We start from the raw sequence: 23,130 nt of genomic DNA, 5'->3' as shown, positions 1-23,130 counted from the left end.
TAATCTGACTCCAAAGATAGCTAAATAGGAATTCTAATTCTCAGAAGATGTCAGTTTAGGTAGGTTATATTCAACAAAAAAATAGATGAAACACAATCAACAACGTACTCATATGAAGCCACATAATCAAAGGCAAACTATGAAAGAATAATTCTAGCAGTCAAGCCTTAGCATGGTAACTCTAGAACATAATTCAGAAAATGAAATCAAAGGACAATTCATATAAGGTAGTAGGTAATGACTTAGACATGAAGAACTCAGCATGAAACTCTATAGCAAATATGTTCAAGAAGACAATTCTGGGAAGATATCAATTTCTCTAAGAATATTTCAACACAACAATCCAAGTGAGGCATAACTATACACATCACACGAAGTTAGGTTAATTAAATTAGCAGGCAAATACCCAATTCTGAGAAAAGTCAAGGTTCATTCAAGTCATTGCACATAGTGAAAACTAAACTACACATATTTGGGGCTTAAACAGGTCTGAAACTAGTAAACAAAAGGGCTGCAAAACATCATTTGAACCATGAAATCATAGTAAAACATGTATAAACAATTTAATGCTGGAAATTCACAAATAGCAGGGAAAACTAAGTCATGAAGATTCGTAGAGAATTCACATAGACATGATCATATAGGAGTAATTTGAATTGTAAAGGTTGAGAACACTAACCAGTTGCAAAGACACATGAGAAGAAAGAGTCAGAAACTTAAAATCTCAGAAATGATTCAGTAACAACAGTTGAGAGATGACAACGAAATCCCAAATCTCCAGTGCTTTAGAGTTCACAAGAGCCTTGAAGTGGGTTTCGAGCAGAGCTTGCACCAGAGGAGATTAATGAATTAGCCTCGGTGGCATTGGCTTTCAGTCGTCCAAGGATCAATAGTTTTAGAGAATACCAGAGTAAGTGACTGAGAGAGCAGTAGTGATTAAGGTATGTTTTAGGGGAATTGGGGAAGGGTTTATATAGTATTCGATTAAGCAGACAAACAAGGAAATAAAATCAATTAGGTTCAACTAAATGGAGAGAAAATCACATGCAGAACCTATTACAAATCGGAATAGGTAAAAATCGGACAAAACCTTGTTTGACAGGAAGTCAAAATTGGCTAAAGATCTCACTTAATCGGACCCATATGGTGTTATTTAATGTATCAAGTCAAAAACGTGGTAACAATCCAGAGTCAGAGCCAAATAAACCTCCCAAATATTGACTTCCTTAAATAACTCGGTACCAAACGAACAATGAGAAAGAATCATTGTTAGTACAGAAAAAGGAAAGGAAATATGGAAGATCTCTATATTATCTGGGGTACATACTAGGATATGGGTGGGGCGGCTGCTAGGGTTTTTCAAAGAAGAAGAGGGAGTTGAGAGTGTTTGAGGGCGGCTGGTGGAGGAGAATAAGATCCAGGGTTTGGGTTTAGGTAATTTTAATGGAGGGGTTATTATCGGTCGTTGGTCATTTGAGATCAATGTCCAAGATTTTAAAGGGAGGCGGGGCGGGTCGTTTAGACGGGTTCCGACCGGATTTCATGAAGGGGTTGTTTGGTTTGAGCAGGGGTGGTTGGGCTAAGGGTCTGGGATCTCTAGGATAGTGATTTAGGCCTATTTGGTTTAAAACATTGGCTCAAATTTGGGCTAGAATTAAAACAAATAGAAATTAAGGAAAAATAAAATAATAAAAATAACTAATAAATATAAAAAAATTATTTATGCAATTTAATACCTTTAAAATAGTGACTGAAGATTATAAAAACATAAAAATGCTATTTTGACCTAAATAATTCAATAAAATACAATTATTTGTAGAATATAGGCTATTATTGTGAATAATGTATAAATTGTATAAAAATACAAATATAATTATATAAAATAAAGTAAAATATAATACAATATGTATGTGGATATAAATAATTAATTTGGATGATTAAATCAATCAAAATAATATAAAGGAGTAATTAATAAATATTTAACAATTAAAACATGAGAAATCAAATTTAAAAGCTTTTAAAAATTATTTGTATGAGAACTTGTAATATAAATTGGATAATAATACAAAATAATATTTTGAAAAATATATGGAATATTTTATAAAATTTGAGGGCAAAATTGAGTATCAATATTAACCTCCTTGGAATCACCCCGTACCACTGTCTCTCTAAGGACCAGCAAGTGCTGATCATCATACTGACGATCCTTGATCCGCTCGAATAATGAAGACTGAGCTACAACACATGCAAGAACTCGACGGATCTCTGAAATATCCAATCTCACAAGTCGGTTAGCTAAGGACTGGATGTCTAAAGCTAGTGGCCTCTCCTCCGCTGAAATGAATTCCAGACTACCCATACTATCGACCTTTCTGCTCAAGGCATACGCGATCACATTCGCCTTGACCGGATGATAGAGGATAGTATTACCATAATCTTAGTAACTCAATCCACCTGTGATGCCTCAGATTAAGATCCCTCTGCTTAAATAAATGCTGCAAACTGCAGTAATCGGTGCAAACCTCGCACGACACCCATAAATATAATGCTTCTGGATCATGAGGGTATGCACTATCATAGCCAACTCTAAATCGCGCACATGATAATTCTTCTCGTGGGGCTTTAGCTGACATGAATCATATGCAATAACTTGACCCTCCTGAATCAATACACGATCCCAAACCAATGGGTGAAGCGTCGCAATACACAGTATACATTTCCGAATCGAAGGGCAAAACCAACACCATTGTTGTAGTCAATGCGGTCTTGAGCTTCTAAACTCTCGCCTCGCAATCATCAGACCATCTACACTAAGCACTCTTCTGGGTCAATCTAGCCAAATGAGGTACAATAGATGAGAAACCCTGCAAAATCCGGCGATAACAACATGCTAGCCCAATGAAACTCCTGATCTCGGTTGTTGTGGTAGGACGAGACCAACTCTGAACTGCCTCAATCTTCCTAGGATACACCTTAATACCCTCACCTGAAACAATATGCCCCAAGAAAGCCACAGAATCTAACTAGAACTCGCATGGAGAACTTAGCGTATAGCTTTTGTTCCCGCAAAGTCTCGAGCATTATCCTCAAATGGTGTTCGTGTTCCTCCATACTATGCGAGTAGATCAATATGTCATCAATGAAGACAATGACAAATGAATCAAGATATATCATGAATACCTGATTCATCAAATCCATAAATTGACGGGGCACTAGTCAAGTCGAAGGACATCACTAGAAACTCATAGTGCTCATATCTAGTCCGGAAAGCCGTCTTTGGAATATCCGAAGCATGAATGTCGATCTTTGAGAACACTCTAGAACCCTATAGCCGATCAAACAAATCATCAATACATGGCAACAATTACTTGTTCTTAATGGTGACTTTGTTCTACTAACAGTAATCAATACACATCTACATACTCCCATACTTCTTCTTCACAAATAAAACTGGTGCACCCCAAGATGACATACTCGGCCTAATGAATCCCTTCTCGAGCAACTCCTGAAGCTGATCCTTCAACTCCCTCAACTCCTTTGGAGCCATGCAATAAGGCAAAATAGATATAGACTGAGTGCCTGGCACCAAATCAATATCAAAATCGATATCCTGATCCGGTGGCATACCCGGTAGATCAACAAAAAAACATCGAAAAACCCCCGCACTACAAGCAAAATATCTTTGGTGGGAGTCTCCACAGTATTATCTCCAACAACGGCCAAATATGCCAAACAATCCTTCTAGACCATATGTCGAGCCTTCAAGAAAGAAATAACCTGATAGGAAGTACCAATAAATGAACCTCTCCACTCTAATTTGAGAAACTCAAGTATCCCCAAGGTAACAGTCTCAGCATGGAAATTGATAATGAAATGGTACGGAGACAACCAGTCCATGTCCAAGATAACCTTGATGTCAATCATATCAAGCAATAGAAGATCCGCTCTAGTCTCATAGCCATAGAAAGTCACTAAACAAGACTGATGAACCCGATCCACAATAACAGAATCACCCACTGGCGTGGACACATATACATGAACACCCAAGGACTTACTAGATACATCCAGATAAGGAGCAAATAGAGAAGAAACATAGGAAAAAGTAGACCCTAGAACAAATAGTACCGAAACATCTCTACGGCAGACAAAAATAGTACATGTGTTCACTACATCGGAGGTGATTAACTCTAGCCTGGATGGGAAGGCATAGAATCTAGATGGAGCGCCACCTATTTGGCCTCCACCTCTAAGGCGACCCCTACCCACTTGAAATCCGCCTCTGGCCAGGCGGCCGAGCGGTGCGATAGCTGGTAGGCCGATGTTCCTGCTGCAGTGCCTTGCCCTGAAACCTAGGGCAAAACCTTTTCATGTGGCCCAACTCCCCGCACTAAAAACAATCTCTCTGAGTGGAGAACTGCTGACTCTGAGTCTGACCCTGATAGCATGAATACCCACTAGAGGAAGCCTAAATAGTTGGCAAACAGTAAGTACTCTCAAGAATAGCACTGAAGTAGGGTAGTGTTGGAGCACCTCGAGTAGGCTGTGGTGCTGAATGCATTGGCCTGCTAGGATGCCCCTCATAAACTGACCCCTACCCCCAAACGTGTTACACTTATATTTTCGTACGTAAAAGTGTGTCGTAAGCAAACTAATGTAAGACCAAAAATGAGATCATCTTTGAAAGTACATAAGGTAAGTTAATTATGTTACCTCGAAGGTTACAAATATTGAAGATCATGAACAACAAGCACAAAGAGGGTTGGAAGGTTTAGAAGCTAAAGGAATTGAAATGAATAATATTTCGTCGAAAGTGGACAAGTTGGGAATGTTATAACCCGCACCTTTGGGGTGAGACTAGGGTTCTTAATATAATAAGAGGTTTATGTTATAATTTATTTTAGTCTTATGATAGTCATGTGTTACATTTTGAGATCAAGCGAGTTATGGAACAAAAGTCGATGAAAGTCATCACAAGTTACGTTCATAAGTTTTACCAAAATTCGGGTCAAATGTCACTGCGATTTTCCCAATATACTTAGATTTACGGGGTGATCCACCATCAAATTGAAGATCTGTGAGTCTATTTTCGAACGCATTAAATCGTTTGTCAATACGACATAGTGGTAGAGAGAGATATGTGTGTTTGTGAGACTACACAAACTGTTAGGTGACAAGTAGGTGTGTCACCTACTTACTTAAATGAGAGGACTAAATATGTCCAAATATGGGCTATTTTGGGTCAGCCAAAGAGCCTTTTTAAGGGCTTATCTCCTGAAAATATAACACTCATTATATATAAAAATAACCAGAGATAAGCCCCTGTAAAAATCCTCCCAAAAATTGAACACAAACCCTAATTGATTTTCTCAGATTATCAATTTCTAGTTGGAGGAAAACCTAGCGTTTGAAGAACCAAGATAGGAGCTGAGATATTAAACAAATAAGGTTAGTTTACTGATCTTTTTTATCCATTTTTTTTCCTATAAATGTATGAAAATTCATTCTATAATTGTAAGAACTCACGGGACGGTGATCGGAAGTCGTGAGTTCGAGTTATTTAACTTGTAATGGACTATTTTGTGGGCTATTTCGTGTTGCTGTTGGATTGTGTGTTTTGCTACTGTTTTAGGGAGTTTTGGAGGAGAAAGGGTGTGGATACATATCACATAAATGCATGGTGGTGGGTTGGTCGTTCATCGTAATATTTTTGGGATGTTTGACACTACTACGGTGGTCGTTTTGTGTATGAAGAGATTGGGGTGTGTTGGGATGTTTTGTAGTATTTTGTGGTGTATATAAGGTTGAAAAATAATGTATATATATTTTTATTATTGTGTTGTTATGTTGTTGGTATTATCTAAAATTGGGAGGAAGTAAAGATTATATGGGAGATGTTACCCGTTTTAATATAAAATAAGCTTGCCATTTGTTATGTGATAATTGTACCTTTCGTAACTTAATGATAGTATTATTATCGTTGTTATAGATTAAGGTGAGAAGAGACGAGTTCAATGTGGTTATTGGAAATATTGTGACAAGGTATGTTAAGGCTAAACCTTTCTTTCATTTTGGCATGATCTCATAACTACATGCATTTGATAACGAGACATAAAGAGGAGTTCGTATTCCTGAATTTATTCACATTATCCTAGTCTCAGAAGTTACAGTATTCTCCCTAATTGGAACTTTCTATTCAGTTAAGTATTATCTTTTTTCAGTCAAGAGGGTAGAAGGTCTATATATATACAATATTACAGTATTTTCACCACCACCGAGCTATAATCGGTGGGCAAGCCCCTATTGGGCAACTTTTGATTAGATGGTAGGTTATATACCGAGCCCATTATGGTCGACTGCCTATGAGCGAATCCAGAACGGTCGAGATACTAAGCCTAGTATGGTCGAGCACCTATGAGCAAGCCTACTATGGCCGAGCAGTTACACGTACCGAGCCTTATAAGGCCGGATGACTATTTTACTTACTATATTGAGAGAGTTGAGTTAGTATCAGCAGCTAAGTATATCTCCAGATCATCTTTGACTCCCAGTTACTTTCAGTTATTATATTATCAGTTCAGTTTTAGCTTTCAGTTATTTTATTGCCTTACATACTCGGTATATTATTTCGTACTGACATCCTTTTCCTAGGGACGCTGCATTTCATGCATGTATGTTCGAATAGACAGACTGGTAGACCTCCTTCATTGGTGTTATCGGTGTTCAGCTTGATCGGTAAGCTCCATGTCCTTCGGAGTTGCCGGGTCTAGGGTTTTTAATACATATTGTGTATGTATTTATATATATTATGGGTGGGTTGAGGCTCTATTCCGACCACAGTACATCCATCAGTAGAGGCTTGTAGACATATCCTAGTAGTCGGTGCAGTATGTTGGGCTTGTAGGCATTGTATGTATATTTTTGTTGGTTTGTCAGCTATAGTAGTTATGGAGGCCTTGTCGGCCCAACTTTATATTGATGTTCAGTCAGAGCTAGTTTCCATTCAGTTTTATCTTTTATGCCACAAGTTGTCTTGCAATGTGACCTTATGGCCAAAGTATGACATTGTATGTTCAGAGTCCCTCAGTCTCAAGTTGGTACGCTTGGTTAAGTGAGGCACCGGGTGCCAGTCTCGCCCTCGGGTTCGGGGCTTGAAAAACTTAGTATTAGAGTAGTTCTATTCTAGGGAGTCTATAAGTCGTGTCTAGTAGGGTCTTGTTTATAGATGTGTTATGCACCATATTATATAAGCAGGGAATTACAAGACATTTATGAGTTGGTTACCCTTCTTTAAAATCTAAATTGTGTTGTAGAACTGAGTTATAATAAATTTGAGTTAAACTTATGTATTGGTATTTGCATACAGAGATGACGGTAACTAAGAAGATAATGGCTAGTCATATGAGAGATACAGCAGCGGGTAAGGGGACCAGCAGGGTACCCTTAGTAGATGGGGCCCAGTTTGAGGCCCGGGGTGAGACCCATACTCGGCCATTACCGACTCCTACACCACCTGAGGAGATTCCTAGGGATACCGCACATCCAGTTTCCCCTCTACTTCCATCAAATCAAGACTTGAGGAGTGCGGTGCATTTGTTGACACAGTTGGTAGCTACCCAGCAATAGGCTAGGGCATCAACTAGTGCTGGGTCTTTTGAGGGGTCTGGGAGTTCAAAGGTCCAAGAGTTTATTACTTTGTGTCCCCTAGAGTTCATGGGGATAGATCAGAGGGAGGACTCGCAGGATTTCATAGATAAGCTTCACAGGATCTTTCGAATTATGCATGCCACAGAGAAAGAGGAAATTGAGTTAGCAGCTTTTTGACTCCGAGATATAGCCACCCTTTGGTACGAGGGATGGGAGAGGTCCAGGGGACATAATGCACCTCCAACTATTTGGGAGAATTTTTCAGATGCCTTTCTTGACCAGTACTTACTGCGGGAGATCCGATAGGCTCGAGTCGATCAGCTTCTAGCCCTCAAGTAGGGCAGTATGAGCGTTCGAGAGGATAGTCTCTATTTTGACTCATTGGCCAGATATGCTCCATCCATAGTTGCTACTATGCGGGACAGTATTCATAGGTTTATAGCATGTTGGCCCGAGAGTTGAGTGAGACATGTGCCACTGCTGCATTGTAGGATAGTATGAATATCTCCCAGATTCAGGCATTCACCCAGAATATAGAAAGAGGCAGGCGTCGGCAGCAGGATACAGAGAGGATTGAGCAGGAGCAGCATAAGTGGATGAGATTTGCCAGGTCTCAAGAGCAGTCTTGGGGTAGTTATAGGCCAAAGTACTTCGGATGGCCACCTAGGCCTCCACTACCTCAGCTATAGGGTTATAGGTATGACCGCTATACTCAGTTAGGACCAGGTGAGAGCTCACGAGTGTCGAGTTTGCAGCGATAGCGAGGTTCAGGACAGACATGGTCATTTTTGTCGCGGTGTGACATCTGTGGTAGAGGACACTTGGGCCAATTCCGAGTAGGTTCCAACGCTTATTATACATGTGGGTGTCCGGGGCATATGATATGAGATTCCCCAAATAGAGATTCTGGGGGTATGGCACAACCAACGAGTTCAGCACCAGGATCATCTATGTTTGTGCATCCTTCAGGGTACGAGTGCCAATCTTCGGCTGGTAGAGGTCGAGGCAGAGGTAGAAGTTCTAGTTCAGGCGGTAATTAGAACTGTATCTATCCTTTAGCGGGTCGACAGGACCAGAAGTCTTCACCAGACATTATGACATGTATATTGACCATTTGCTCTCATGATGCTTATGCCTTGATAGACACAGGGTCTACTTTATCGTATATTACCTCGTTTCACGTGGGGAGGTTTAGTATAGTGCCTGAAATACTGACTGAACTTTTTGCGGTATCTACACCAGTTGGAGAATCGATTATTGCAAGATGGGTTTACCGAGGTTGTACGGTGACAGTTTGTAATCGTCAGACCTCAGACGATTTAGTTTAGCTAGAGATGATGGATTTTGATGCTATATGGGCATGGACTAGTTGGCAGCTTGCTATGCCATAGTTGATTGCCGAGCAAATGCAGCCAGGTTTCATTTTGGGTGAGCTGGTCCTTGAATGGGTAGGTAATACAGCGACACCCAAAGATAGGTTTATTTCCTACCTGAAGGCGAGGAAAATGATCGCAAAAGGGTGCATTTATCATATTGTGCGAGTTACAGATGCAGATGTTGAGATACCTACACTTCAATCTATTCCAGTAGTTAGAGGGTATGCATATGTATTTCCAAATGAGCTTCTAGGTATTTCTCTAGAGCGAGAGATTGATTTTAGCATCGATTTGCTTCTGAGAACTCAACCAATATCCATCCCTCCGTATAGAATGGCACATGCCAAATTGAAGGAGTTGAAGGGTTAGTTAAATTTTGCTGGAGAAAGGTTTCATCAGACCTAGTACCTCACCTTGGGGTGCACCGGTACTATTTGTGCGGAAGGAAGACAGCTCACTGAGGATGTGTATTGATTATAGGCAGTTGAACAAGGTAACTATTAAGAATAAGTATCCACTTCCAAGGATCGATGACTTGTTTGATCAGTTGCAGGGGGGCTAGATGCTTTTCAAAGATAGATTTAAGGTCGGGGCACCACCAGGTCAGTGTTTGGGAGAAAGATATTCTAAAGACAGCCTTCAAGACCCGATATGGACACTTCGAGTTCCTTGTCATGCCCTTCGGGTTGACAAATGTACCCACCGTACTTATGGACTTGATGAATAGCGTATTCCAGCCATTTTTAGATCTGTTCGTGATCGAGTTTATTGATGATATTTTGGTTTATTCACGTTCAGTGGAGGAGCATGCAGACCACCTGTGAGCGGTACTCTAAACTATCCGTAATCGTAAGTTATATGCTAAGTTTTCTAAGTGTGAGTTCTAGCTGAAGTCTATAGCATTCTTGCAGCATATTTTATCCAATGAAGGTATAAAGTTAGACACTCAGAAGATTGAGGCCGTGAAATCCTGGCCTAGACCTACCACTCTGATAGAGGTTTGTAGCTTTCTAGGCTTAGTAGGATACTACCGAAGATTCGTAGAGGGTTTTTCTTCCCTTTTGGCACCATTGACGAAGCTGATTCAGAAAGCAGCTACATTTCAGTGGGCAAAGGCTTGCGAGTAAAGTTTCAAAGAGCTTAAGAACATGTTGACCTCAGTGCCAGTTCTAACACTTCCAGGGGTTCTAGAGGGTTATGCCATGTATTATGATGCCTCAGGTATCGGCTTAGGATGTGTTAGATACAATATAGAAAGATAATTGTGTTCACTTCAAGGTAGTTGAGGAAGTACGAGAGGAATTATCCGCCCACGACCTCGAGTTAGTTTTGGTTGTCCATGAACTTAAGATATGGCGGCATTATTTATATAGTGTTCATGTGGATGTATTTACAGATCATAAAAGCTTGCAATATATCTTCAAGCAAAAGGAGTTGACTTTGTGATAGAGGCGATGGCTAGAGTTATTGAAAGATTATGAAGTTAAAATTCTCTACCATCCAGGGAAAGCTAATGGTATAGTTGATGCCTTAAGTCGATGATCTATGGGTAGCTTAGCACATGTTGAGGCTGAAAAAAGAGAACTAGCTAGAGAGCTTCGTCAATTGGCTTGTTTCGGGGTTACGGTTAGTAGATTCTGACGATGGTGGAGCTATACTCCAAAACACTACAAAAGCATCTCTCATAGCTGAAGTAAAAGAAGGCAGTACGAGGACCCAAAGTTGGCCGAGTTGAGAGAGCGAGTTTTGCAGCAAAAGAAGTCGTTGTTAGAGCTTAAGGAAGATAGGGTTCTCAAATATAGGGGTCGTCTGTGTGTCCCAGATGTAGTAGGGCTAGAGATAGGATTATGTTAGAGGCACATTACTCGTGGCACTCCATTCATCCTGGGTCGATGAAGATGTATCATGACATTAAGGATATGTATTGGTGGAACGATATGAAGAAGAACATTGCAGAGTTTGTCGCCCAGTGTCCTAGTTGCCAGCACCAAAAGCCCGGAGGGCTAATGCAAACTATAGAGGTCCCGACGTGGAAATGGGAGGCGATAAACATGGACTTCGTCACAGGTTTGCCTCGTTCTCATCGTAAGTTTGATTCTATATGGGTGATAGTCTATAGGCACACGAAATCAACCCATTTCCTACCAGTTAGATCTACATATACAGCCGAAGATTATGCAAAGTTATATATTAAGGAGATAGTGCAGCTACACGGAGTACCAATATCTATTATATCTGACCGTGGGGCCCAGTTTATAGGACATTTCTAGAGGTCATTTGAGAGAGGTCTAGGAACTCAGGTTAATCTCAGCACAACTTTTCATCCACGGACTAATGGACAAGCCGAGCATATAATTCAGACGCTCAAGGATATGTTACGAGCATGTGTGTTGGATTTTAAAAGAAGTCAGTATGAACATCTACCTCTTATCGAGTTTGCATATAATAACAGTTACCACTCCAGTATCTAGATGGCTCCATACGAGGCTTGTTATAGGCGCAAGTGCAGATCTCCTATAGGGTGGTTTGATGTTGGAGAATCTAGGTTACTTGGGCCAGGCTTGGTTCAGCAGGTCATAGAGAAAGTAAAGCTTATCCAGGAGCGACTCTTAATAGCTCAGAGTCATCAGAAGTCATATACTGATGTGTTGCGACGAGACTTAGAGCTCGGGGTTGATCAATAGGTATTATTAAAGGAGTCGTATATGAAGGGCGTGATGAGGTTCGGCAAGAAAGGCAAGCTTAGTCCACGGTATATTGGGCCTTATAGGATTATTCAGAGACTTGGTTGAGTAGCTTATGAGTTAGATTTGCCCTCGGAATTGGAGTCTGTCCATCCGGTTTTTCATGTATCTATGCTATAGAAGTGCATTGGGGATCCTACCCGAGTGGTGCCCACTAATGATGTACAGATCACAAAGGACTTTTTGTATGAGGAAGTCCAGTTTCCATCCTAGACTGAAAAATCCGCAAGCTACAAAATAAGGAGGTAACCTCCATGAAAGTTTCATGGAGAAGCAAGAACGTGGAAGAGATGATGTGGGAAGCGGAGGAAGAAATGAAGTCTAAATACCCCCACCTATTTCAAGATGAAGACATGGTTCGAGATGGGATACTTCAGCACAACTCTATTCAGGCATGTAGGTCATCAGGTAAGCTCTTATTTTTGACTTTCAATATTTATAATTTACGGACGTGTGAGGCCAAGTATTGCTATTTATAGACATTGGCCATGTGTAGAATGTATAGTATGTGTTTCTGACTACATGCAGGTTGGTTTTAGTCTAGTGTACGGAGGAGACTCTTGCAAAATTTTCCCAAGTCTCTAAGAGTAAACATTCGAGGATGAATGTTCCTAAGGGGGGAATGATATTACACCCTATATTTTCGTATGTAAAAGTGTGTCGTAAGCAAACTAATGTAAGATAAAAAATGAGATCATCTTTTAAAGTATATAAAGTAAGTTAATCATGTTACCTAGGAGGTTACAAATATTGAAGATCGTGAACAACAAGTACAAATAGGGTTGGAAGATTCAGAAGCTAAAGGAATTGAAGAAAATAATGTTTCGTCGAAAGTCGACAAGTTTGAAATGTTATAACCCGTACCTTTAGGGTGAGACTGGGGTTCTTAACATGATAAAAGGTTTATGTTATAATTTATTTTAGTCCTATGATAGTCATGTGTTAAGTTTTTAGGTCAAGCGAGTTGTGGAACAAAAGTCGATGAAAGTCATCACAAGTTACGTTCATAAATTTTACTGAAATTCGAATCAAATGTCACTGTGATTTTCCCAATATACTTAGATTTACGGGGTGATCCACCCATCAAATTGAAGATATATGAGTCTATTTTCGAATGCATAAATCGTTTATCAATACGACATAGTAGTAGAGAGAGAGATATCTATGTGTTTGCGAGACTACAAAGACTGCTAGGTGACAAGTAGGTGTGTCACCTACTTGCTTAAATGAGATGACTAAATGTGTCCTAAAAGGGGCTATTTCGGGTCGGCCAAAGAGCCCTTTTAAGGGCTTATCTCCTGAAAATATAACACTCACTATATAGCAAAATAACCAGAGATAAACCCCTCTGAAAATTCTCCCAAAAATTGAACACAAATCCTAATTGATTTTCTCTCCTTTTCAAGTTTTAGTTGGAGCAAAACCTAGGGTTTGAAGAACCAAAATTGGAGCTGAGATATTCAACAAATAAGGTAAATTTACCGCTATCTTTCATACATTTTTTCTGCTGAAAATGTGGAAAGTCGTTCTATAATTCTAAGAACTCATGGGACGGTGATCGGAAGCCGCAAGTTCGAGTTATACGACTTGTAGTGGACTGTTTTGTGGGTTGTTTCGTATTGTTGTTGTATTGTGTGGTTTGCTACTATTTTAGGGAGTTTTGGAGGAGAAAGGGTGTGTACACATCACATAAATGCAGGGTGCTGGGCTGGTCGTTCATTGTAATATTTTTGGGCTGTTTGACACTACTACGAGGGTCGTTTTGTGTATGAACAGATCGGGGTGTGTTAGACTGTTTTGTAGTATTTTGTGGTGTATATAAGGTTGAAAAATAATGTATATATGTTTTTATTGTTGTGTTCTTATGTTGGTGTTATCACGAATTGGGAGGAAATAAAGATTTAGTGGAGATTCTGCATGTTTTAATATAAAATAAGCTTGTCGTTCGCTATGTGATTGTTGTACCTTTCGTAACTTAATGATAGTATTATTATCGTTGTTGTATATTAAGGTGAGAATAGACGAGCTCAACATGGTTATTGGAAAGATTTTGATAAGGTATGTTAAGGCTAAACCTTTCCTTCATTTTGGCATGATCTCATAACTACATGTGTTTGATAACGAGACATAAAGAGGAGTTCATATTCATGAATTTATTCACATTATCCTAGTCTCAGAAGTTAGAGTATTCTCCTTTATTGGGACTTTCTATTCAGTTAAGTATTTTCTTCTTTCAGTCAAGAGGGTAGAGGGTCTATATATATATACAATATTAGAGTATTTTCCTATTAGGCAACCTCTAATTAGATGGTAAGTTATATACCGAGCCTACTGTGGTCGAGTGTCTATGAGCGAGCCCAGAATGGCCGAGATACCGAGCCTAGTATGGTCGAGCGCCTATGAGTGAGCCTACTACGGCCGAGCAGTTACACGTACCAATCCTTATAAGGCCGGATAGCTATTTTACTTACTATATTGAGAGAGTTGAGTTAGTATCAGCACGTAAGTATATCTTTAGATCATCTTTGACTCCCAGTTACTTTCAGCCATTATATTACTAGTTCAATTTTAGCTTTCAGTTATTTTATTGCCTTACATACTCGGTATATTATTTCATATTAACGTCCCTTTCCTGGGGACCCTACATTTCATGCATGCGAGTTCGGATAGACAGACTGGTAGACCTCCTCCGTAGGTGTTGTCCTTGTTCGGCTTGATCGGTAAGCTCCACATCCTTCGGAGTTGTCGAGTCTAGGATTTTGAGTACATATTGTGTATGTATGTATATTATGGGTAGGTCGGGGCCCTGTTCCGATCACAGTACATTCATCAGTAGAGGCTTGTAGACATATCCTGTTAGTTGGTGCAGTAAGTTGGGCTTGTAGGTCTTGTATGTATATTTTTGTTGGTTTGTCAGTTGTAGTAGTTATGCAACTAATGGTGTTCTCATTAGAAAGATTCACACCAGTTAGCAATCTATCGAATTCAGCTTGATATTCTTTTAAACTATCAGATTGCACCAAATTTTTGAGAGATTCCATGTGATCTTCAAATTCTTTCCCAAACCTTTCATTCAAAGTTATTACATACTCAGTCCAAGTAGGATCGATCACTGAATTTCTGGGTTTGATATATGCCATATGCCAAGCAATTGCCTCACCTTCCAAATGAATTGAAGTTACCTTCACTCTCTGGCCAAAAGGAACCTCATCCATAGAAGAAAACGGATCCACCTTATACAGCCAAGTCTTCAAATCATGCCCAGAAAATTTAGGAAATTCTAACCTCGAATGTCTGATGAAGAAACTACCCGTAGGTGTTTGATTGCCTTGATTATCCCTTGCTCTTCTTTCATGTATGACCTCAACAAAACACTCTCTCTCCTCAGATTCAGTTTTGCGAGTTTCATTGTCACTCCCCTTCCTGCTGAGATTATTAATTGTGGATCGCATCTCCATACTCTTTGTCCGCCATTAAATTGTGCTCATTCATGCTAGTCATTCCTTCCATAAGCTTCTGTAGCTGCATTTCAATCTGCATTTCTCCCATTTCTTCTGATTGTTGTTCTTGACTTCTGTTTCTGGTCACTATTTCGTTGTTTTTAGTCATAATTTAGAGCCGAGAATTGTGTTGCTCTGATACCAATTAATGCACACAGTGCCATAGAAAATAAAATAGTTCTAGGAAATGCAAAGATTTCGAAGAACAATGAAACTAAGTCAGGGTTGTCACCGAGATATTAGCTTGAGGAGAGAATTCAAGAGTAGGAGAAGAGTATTTAATGAATGAATCAAATGTACACAATACAAACTACATATGAATGAATCTCTAAGCTCAAGGATCTTCCCCCTTCACTGTAACTAACTCCTAACTAATTTCCCGACTTTAACCAACCTCCGGAACCTTCAAACAAATTAACTACTTGTGTTGCCACATCAGCTAAGTAAGGCTAATTCATCACTAAACATTTGCAACACCATTGTAATCACTCCTCAAGAAGAGACGAAGAGATGAGCAAATATAATAATTGAGGTAAGAATTAAAGAATATCCCTGTTTCCACGGGAAGAAAAATATTACATATTGACATATCAAGTACTTATATATTAGGACAGAATAAATAAATCCAATCCAACTCTAGTAAAAGCACCAATATTGGTGTCTCTTTGATAATAATTGACCAATGGAGCTCGAACACAATGGGCAAGGTCAAGGAAAAACCTATTGGCTTCAAACCACTAAACGCTACAATGTACCAATAACAGCTTCACACTACAATTACTAACACAAGAATAAATTAATGACGTTTACAGGGACTGATATGACCAAACCTAATTCAGAAAGACAACTGTATAAACCATAACTTCTATCTCTTTTTTCTTTTTCCCTTTTTACTCTCTCTCTCTTTTCATTTCTGTCGCTGAAAAAATAAATAAAACCCAAAAGGCAAACCAAAAATCACCCGCAATAACCTGTGTGTCTATTTTATATCATGGGTTTAGGTAGTGATGTGGATACGGATGTATGTTGAGAGGAATGTCCAGGCATGCCTCTCGCTAACCGAGGAGTACAAACCTCTCTTAGCATCAACAATTTCATTGTCTCTTCTCTCTCAACGGCCAGTCTTGGGACGTTTCATTCCACTAGTATTGAAAGGGGAGACGCTGCCACTTGGACCAGGAGACTCTTCCCTAAAATTTGAATTTAGCAGCGCAAGTTCACGCAATTGCTGTCTCTTTATGAAATCTTGTGATTCATCCTGTAGATGAAAATCATTGCAAATAAAAAAAATTAAAAATAAAAATTGAAAGCCTAAAAAGGCAACGAAACTTGAGATATACATACCACAGGCTTGAGCAACTCCTCTATTATTTCTTGTGCCTGTCTCAATCTAATATCCACAACACTGGCTGGCAAATCAGCTTCAATTAAAATATGGAGTGGTTCATTCAGGTGCTCATATCCTGGTCTTCCCCTTAGTTTCTCCTCCTTGAAGTTATCAACAGCGAAAATATATTAGAACTTCAATGATACAGTTCACACATACGACTCCACAAAAGACACGTGATCTACCTAGAGCTAGAAGTCTACAAATTGAATAGTCTTTCATCGACCTTTTTTTTCATAAAGAAGTCTTTGTTCTGGATAAACTAAATTTTGAAATACCAAAAGTCCGTCCCATATTCCAATTAAAATTGTCAGAATTAATAAACAAAAATTGTAAGAAAGAAAAGAAGATGAAAACTACCTTGTCCGGATCTTTTATTGACCCTTTTCCTCTAATAAAAACACGACATCCTGTAGTAGCTTCCACCCGTTTCAATGAATTTCCTCTGGGACCCAGAAGTCGCCCGACAAAATTAAACTGAAATCCATAAAGAAGTTGGTCCAAAGTTCAGACAAGGCTATACTACTAAGCATTTATCTATCCCAAAAAAAAAAGTAACTAAGCAACAACAATAACAGCCTTACATTCGGATAAGTGTCGACTGGAATTTCTAAGCGCAATATTCTTTTCACAGTGTACGAACTAGGACTTGCTGGGGCCCCTTGCCAGTCCATTGACATTCCAGGAGGTCCACTTAACCTCTGGCACAATTTGAGAAATTGATATTTTAGAGAACATTACGAAAAATAACTAGCAAAGAAGAAGAGCACCAGTTAGCTGACAACAAAATGGTTGGTACTTTGGATGGTAAAATAGGAAAATATGCCAATTGAAAGAGTATTAAGAAGACAAAAGAAACTGTCAACCACTCCGTTTACTTGTATTTTAAAAATAAATAAAAGTAACTACCAATCCTTCTGAAAATGTTCAACAGGATGCACACAGCTATAGAGCTGAAACCAGTCAGAGAGATCGACCTCAACTGTTATTAATGTTCCAACCAGTGTGCACTGCCACTGACCGAACATAACAGCCTCCAAACGAACTAGAGACCGTCTGTATCTTCACTCATTCTCCAGCAAAAATTCTACTTCCCTACCTTAAGATTACTATACCCGAAGAGATAAAATTAGAATCTTCAGGGAACTAATTTTGCATTTTACGGATTTGCCTATATTCTTTTAGGAGGTCAATCTTCTGGTATTATGAAAAATTGACGTCTAGATGGAGAGGCAACAAGATAACACAACATACAATGAATCATCATTCATCTTTGAACCAAACATCTTCGTCCCACAAAAATCTATATTCAGAATATAGCAAATTCAACATTCGCATCACCCTTGTTAACCGAAAGATATTCTGAAGCTTCCAAAATTTTATGTCCATAATCTGTGCCATCCACATCCTTAAGGCTTCAATATTATACATGGAATGTATCAGAAACTTAAGATCCCTCCCTGGCCTCGTATGCTTGTTTAAATTGTAGATCAATCAGATTACCATACTCTGCCGCTAATGGACATATATGACACCCAAACGGAATGCCTGAGAAGCGAAACCAAAAACCTAAAGAACTTCCACGTCTGAAGAAGACGTCTTCACAGCAAAACATTCTCCCTTTTAAAATTGAATATTAAAACTAGTAGAATAATAACATATCTAAGCTTTTCAATCGGAATTTTACAAGAAACAAATAAGGCAAGGACAAGACATGTAATTTCAGGGTCCAGCAAACCTTGCTCAAACCTTGAGGATGCGCATGACAACAACAACAAACCTAGTGGAATCCCACAAGTGCGGTTGGGGAGGGTAGTGTGTACGCAGATTTACCTACCTGGGGAGGGGCATCAGGATGCACATGTAGAAGAGAAATTCTATGGTTTTCTCTTTAGCTTATTCGGTACTTTTGCTGCAATTCTCTAAGATCTCTCACCAAAACTTAAAATGGTTTATAGGTTTTCCCTTTCTTTTTTTTTACTTAAAAACCCAAACACAACTGAATTAGTTAATCTTACTTTAAACAACAAGTGGATATGAGGTGACAGCTCGTATGTCCACACACACAATCCAATATTTCTAGAGGCTTGTTGAGAATTAGACAGTCAATAACTAAGCAAATGGGCTATATAAAAGTAGCTTGAACATTTTTTTAAGAGGCTAAGAACTTTATTTAAAAAGTAAAGTACTTCAAAAATCTTACATGGTGACGAGAAAAAAATTACATTATTTATAGAAACTTAAATTAGAAAATAAAGTCAAGCCTAATATCTCATTAGCCTCATAAAATAAGTATCTCTTTTTAGAGACCTATGCATTAACTATACATGTTAGCCCAGTTCAGTCCAATGAAATATTAATTTTATTTGATACGTAACCTAACCATGTATGCCAGGTTGAGATATCTAGCAGCATAAACATATTTCAGAAAGACGAAAATCTAAGAGCGTATAGCTGCTTAAGTTATAATAATTTTGATTCCATGACAAGATTGTTCCCATTGCACGTGAATACTGCTACATTTTTACACCATGTAAAGCCTTGAGGTGCACTCTGCATTATCTCTCCATTGGCAGTCGCTATCTAGCCGCTGCTATGGTTTCATTTAGCAGCATCGAGAAACTTACGAGTCTTTTCCTTAGAAAAGAACGCAGCTCGGCTCCTAAAAGAGTTACTTAATAGCTTATGATCAATAAGAAATAAAGCAGCTATTAAGTTCCACTAATAAGAATAGTGAGGATAATTTTGCTCTATTTAGACTGAGTTGTCACCAGATGCTAAATGTTTTGAAATAAGTGGCCAAAACATATCTTCTTGTCTTAACCTATTGAACATCAATTGGGCATAATCTTCCATGGGTAAGGAATTCTTGTAAACATGGTCCATGTACTCTAATGGATGAATTAATCACTTGCATGTCTTAGCTGGCTTGTATGGAAAGAAAGGAATAGAGAAGCCTTTGAAAGACTGGAATATAGCTTTTGTCAGCTCAACAACCACTTGTAATCTGCCTTACACTTGTCGCAAAATCGTAGAAGTCCTATCAGCCACTTATATTGCTGAATTTTTAAAATGAACTTGCAGTCCATCTCTTTTTATTTTTATTTTAATTGGGTCTCCATCACATGGTTGACACTCCCCTCAGTACCCATCATTTTGCACTTGATAAAATAATAGGGATGGATCCAAAGTAAGAAAAAGAAGCTGACTTTATTTGGTAAACTATTGCACTTGGTCCAGAAACAGGCAAACATGCCAATCAATACATTTTATTGGTTTTAAAAGCTTATTAACAATAGTTGCGACAACACACTATTCACCAATGTGAAGACACTAAAAATTCATATCCATTTGTTTCACTTAGACCGAACAGCATAATTACTGTTAGGCAGACATCAGAGGATTTCATACCTATACATGACCCGCAAGATATGTATGGACAGTCTGGTTAAGAGAAGACGTTTACCACATTGAGCCAAGTGTCAAAGATAACATGAAAAAGACAATTACCTCCTGGGGAAGTCCATTCCAACCAGCCAATCCTGCTCCAGAAACATTAGACATAAGGTTTGCTGAACCCATCGGACTGGGACTTCTATGTCGCAATCTGTCAAGTTCACCAAATCCTTGGTTTGGCAACATTCCGGAAACCCTTAAAATCTCTGAAAAAAACCAGATCATACTTAGAAACCAAGCATCACTCAATAAAATTGCAATAGCTTGATGACCATGAACCAGAAGAAAATACAGTTTGACACCATAACCACTATAGTTATCATTAAAGGTTGGGAAAAAAATCTGATAAAATTCCACAAGATTAAGATAAGCATATCATGTTGTGTACACTGGAAGGATGAGGACAAGTTGTAAATATCATAAGATTTCTAAACCAAGGGTTCCTAAACGAAGAGCATGTAATTTGATTATTTGCAACTGAGCAAATCTGAAGGTCACCAATTGGCCAGATATCTTTTCCAGAAAAGATCAGCATCAACCCCCCCCCCCCAAACCCAACCCAAAGCAGGTAATTCCACAAATGACTTCTTGATTGCCTTCCACAAATGACTTCTTGATTGCCTTACTCATGTTTCCTCTTTTTCTAATTTTTAAGCTTTTTCAGAAGACATGTGACAAGACAATGAAACAGCCAAAGGTTTCAAGTGCCCTTAGGATAACATTTCAAACTTGAACAGCTAATTGAGATGATCCACAATTCGCACACCAAACAAGAACCACTAAACTTGAATCACGATTCCCCAATAATTATTGGCACAAAAAGATTTCTTTTAATTGCAAAACTACTGGCACAAAAGTCGCGGATGGTAGTCCGAAACGTGTTATATCTATTAGAAAAGATGCAACTTTCTGAATAAAGGAATATTTTTGCGCCCCCATAATCGTCTCCATTTATCTGTTTCATTTAGTAATTAGAGCCTTGCTTGTGAATTGGGAACCTCAAGCTGCAAATGAACCAGAGTTAGAATGTTTCTCAAATGAGAGGGATTGCAATTGTTTTCCATTTCAACAGCAGAAGGATACATTCCAGACAGAATCCAAGAAGAGTAAAATGTAAAAAAGATTTAATTTTTCCATTCCAACAACCCATCCTCGAGAAAAAGATGGGCAAGAACAGATATATATATAGGAGTCCAATTTCCTCATGATGGTAAGAAACAATCGGGCCAGATCTAGCTTGTCATCCATAACCACAAGAAACCATAAGCACATACTGAAAATGTAGCTAAACCCCACAAAAACTCAAGAAACATAGATCCAAGACAAGGAATTGATTCAAAAAAGTAACCTTGATTCAAGAGTCTGCTACATATGGGAAGAACTTGCATGAAAGGTCCAAGCTTTTGATGCTCCGCCAATAGCTCTGACAAGTACTGATTGCTAAGATATAAAAGAAACACAAGAAGATCAAAACCCACATAGCCAAATTCAAATACACAAGTTGAAAAAAATCAGCTAAAAGAGAAAAATAATTAGTAAATGATAGGATAGGAAAAAACAATATATACCTGTCAACATCAGGGGTACTTCTAATCTGAGGAGAAGCAGCTCTAGCAGGTGAAAAGTTGGGATTATACAAACCTGACATAGCTTTTTTTCAGGTGAACAAGCTTTTAGACTGAAATGGCTCCCCCTGCTGGGTTATAGTAAAGCGGCAGAAGATAGGAAAAGAAAAGAAAAGAAAAGAAACAGAAACAGAAAGAGAGAGAAAAAGAGAAAGAGAGAGAACCCTTGAAAAGGGTTTTGTGTAAATAAAGGGTGAAAAGTCTAAAAGCCTGTGAAATTGGCAGAAAGAAAGCCAAAGCCTTTTTTTTTTTTGTTATTTGAAGAAGTTACTATAGTAGTAGGAGTATTTAGGTAGCGTATCAGATTAATGATAATTGAGAAAAATCTATGAAAGAATAGTATGTAATTGATGATAGTTATTATTAGTCTCCTAATAATTGTATGTCAACACAGACTGTGCTGTCTCCTTCCGTTTCTGTCTAACGTGTGTGAATGCAAAGAAAAATGAGATTATAAATCAACCAAATTTATAGAGTTGATTTATTTGCGTTCGGTGCCTAACCAAGAGATTTTATCATACTCGCCGTTCCCCAAAAATTAAGGAAAGACGAATATTCCCACTTCTTTTCAAAAGAAAATGATTGAATATGCTAATATCTGAAATTCAGAAATTTTATCATTTGTTCATTGCCCTCATAGTTGGAAAAAAGGTAGTATTGTTTTTATTCTTCATCTCTAATAAAGATACAACATGAGGGTAATTTTAGATGGGTAAAATATAAAATTGACTGGTCGGACTAAAATTAATTATATTCGCTAGTTAAAATATATATATATATATATATATAAAATATTTTTTTAATATTTATACGAATACCTTAGCAAAATTTCGTTCACCTTTTTACTCTCTAAAATAGAGTTTACGCTGGACAAAATGATATCTATTTATTTCCTAGGATTTAAAACTTTAAAATAAACTAAAATTTTACTTATTAAATCTTTCCTTATCTAAACTGCATAAGTAGTCCTAATATTTAGGACTTTATATGAATATTTTCCTTTTGAACTTGGTAGTATAATTATAATATAATTCATATTGCTTTTCCTAATATTATAAAAAAAAATATCGTATTGTAAACTAAAAAAGAAATTGTTAAGAGGAAAAAAGTTTAATATCGTTTATTTGAAAGAAAGAAAAAAAGAGGAAAATATGGGTCAAATGTGGAGCATGAAAGGCCAACAATCTTATCTATATCTATATTATATTAAAAGCACAAAGGACCTTAGTGAAATGTCGTTCACTTTTTTACCATTAAAAAATAAAGTCGCGGTAGACAAAATAGTCATTTAATTATTATCCTAATAGTTAATACTTTGAAATCTAAAATTTTGATTATTAAATATTTACTTATTTGAACTAGGCAAGAAGCCCTAAAATTTAGGAATTTAAAATCAAT

General features: G+C 38.1%; 2 protein-coding genes across 2 annotated transcripts; both read right to left on the bottom strand.

Annotated features, from left to right (window-relative positions):
* Positions 1–2,810: 2,810 nt before the first annotated feature.
* LOC138873706 (uncharacterized) lies at positions 2,811–15,222 on the bottom strand. Its single transcript, XM_070152183.1, has 5 exons — positions 14,589–15,222; positions 3,778–4,109; positions 3,443–3,610; positions 3,181–3,325; positions 2,811–2,986 (listed from the first exon to the last, which is right to left on the bottom strand). Exons 1-5 carry the CDS (start codon positions 15,220–15,222, stop codon positions 2,811–2,813), a joined length of 1,455 nt encoding a protein of 484 aa, XP_070008284.1.
* A 561-nt stretch (positions 15,223–15,783) lies between these two features.
* On the bottom strand, positions 15,784–21,974 carry LOC104212636 (KH domain-containing protein At2g38610). Its single transcript, XM_009761961.2, has 7 exons — positions 21,676–21,974; positions 21,456–21,547; positions 20,162–20,313; positions 17,236–17,352; positions 17,012–17,128; positions 16,609–16,752; positions 15,784–16,522 (listed from the first exon to the last, which is right to left on the bottom strand). The coding sequence occupies exons 1-7, from the start codon at positions 21,753–21,755 to the stop codon at positions 16,376–16,378; spliced, it is 849 nt and encodes a 282-aa protein (XP_009760263.1). The 5' UTR covers positions 21,756–21,974; the 3' UTR covers positions 15,784–16,375.
* Between the last annotated feature and the right edge of the window lie 1,156 nt (positions 21,975–23,130).

This window comes from Nicotiana sylvestris, chromosome 7, assembly GCF_000393655.2.
Source record: "Nicotiana sylvestris chromosome 7, ASM39365v2, whole genome shotgun sequence".
NCBI classification, from domain to species: Eukaryota; Viridiplantae; Streptophyta; class Magnoliopsida; order Solanales; family Solanaceae; genus Nicotiana; species Nicotiana sylvestris.
Note: the sequence above shows the minus strand (reverse complement) of the source record. Positions and strands in the feature narration are given on the sequence as shown.

Bases quoted from the DNA above. Each gene is read 5' to 3' on its own strand.
- LOC138873706 (XM_070152183.1), bottom strand. From the start codon at position 15,222: ATGGAGATGCGATCCACAATTAATAATCTCAGCAGGAAGGGGAGTGAC. The intron at 3,611-3,777 runs GTTATTTCTTTC...CCACCGGATCAG, and splicing joins TTATTGGTACTTCCTATCAG to GATATCGATTTTGATATTGA. The intron at 3,326-3,442 runs GTGAAGAAGAAG...GATCGGCTATAG, and splicing joins GGGGTGCACCAGTTTTATTT to GGTTCTAGAGTGTTCTCAAA.
- LOC104212636 (XM_009761961.2), bottom strand. From the start codon at position 21,755: ATGTCAGGTTTGTATAATCCCAACTTTTCACCTGCTAGAGCTGCTTCT. The intron at 17,129-17,235 runs GTAAGGCTGTTA...TATGGATTTCAG, and splicing joins CAGTCGACACTTATCCGAAT to TTTAATTTTGTCGGGCGACT. The intron at 16,753-17,011 runs GTAGTTTTCATC...GATAACTTCAAG, and splicing joins CAATAAAAGATCCGGACAAG to GAGGAGAAACTAAGGGGAAG.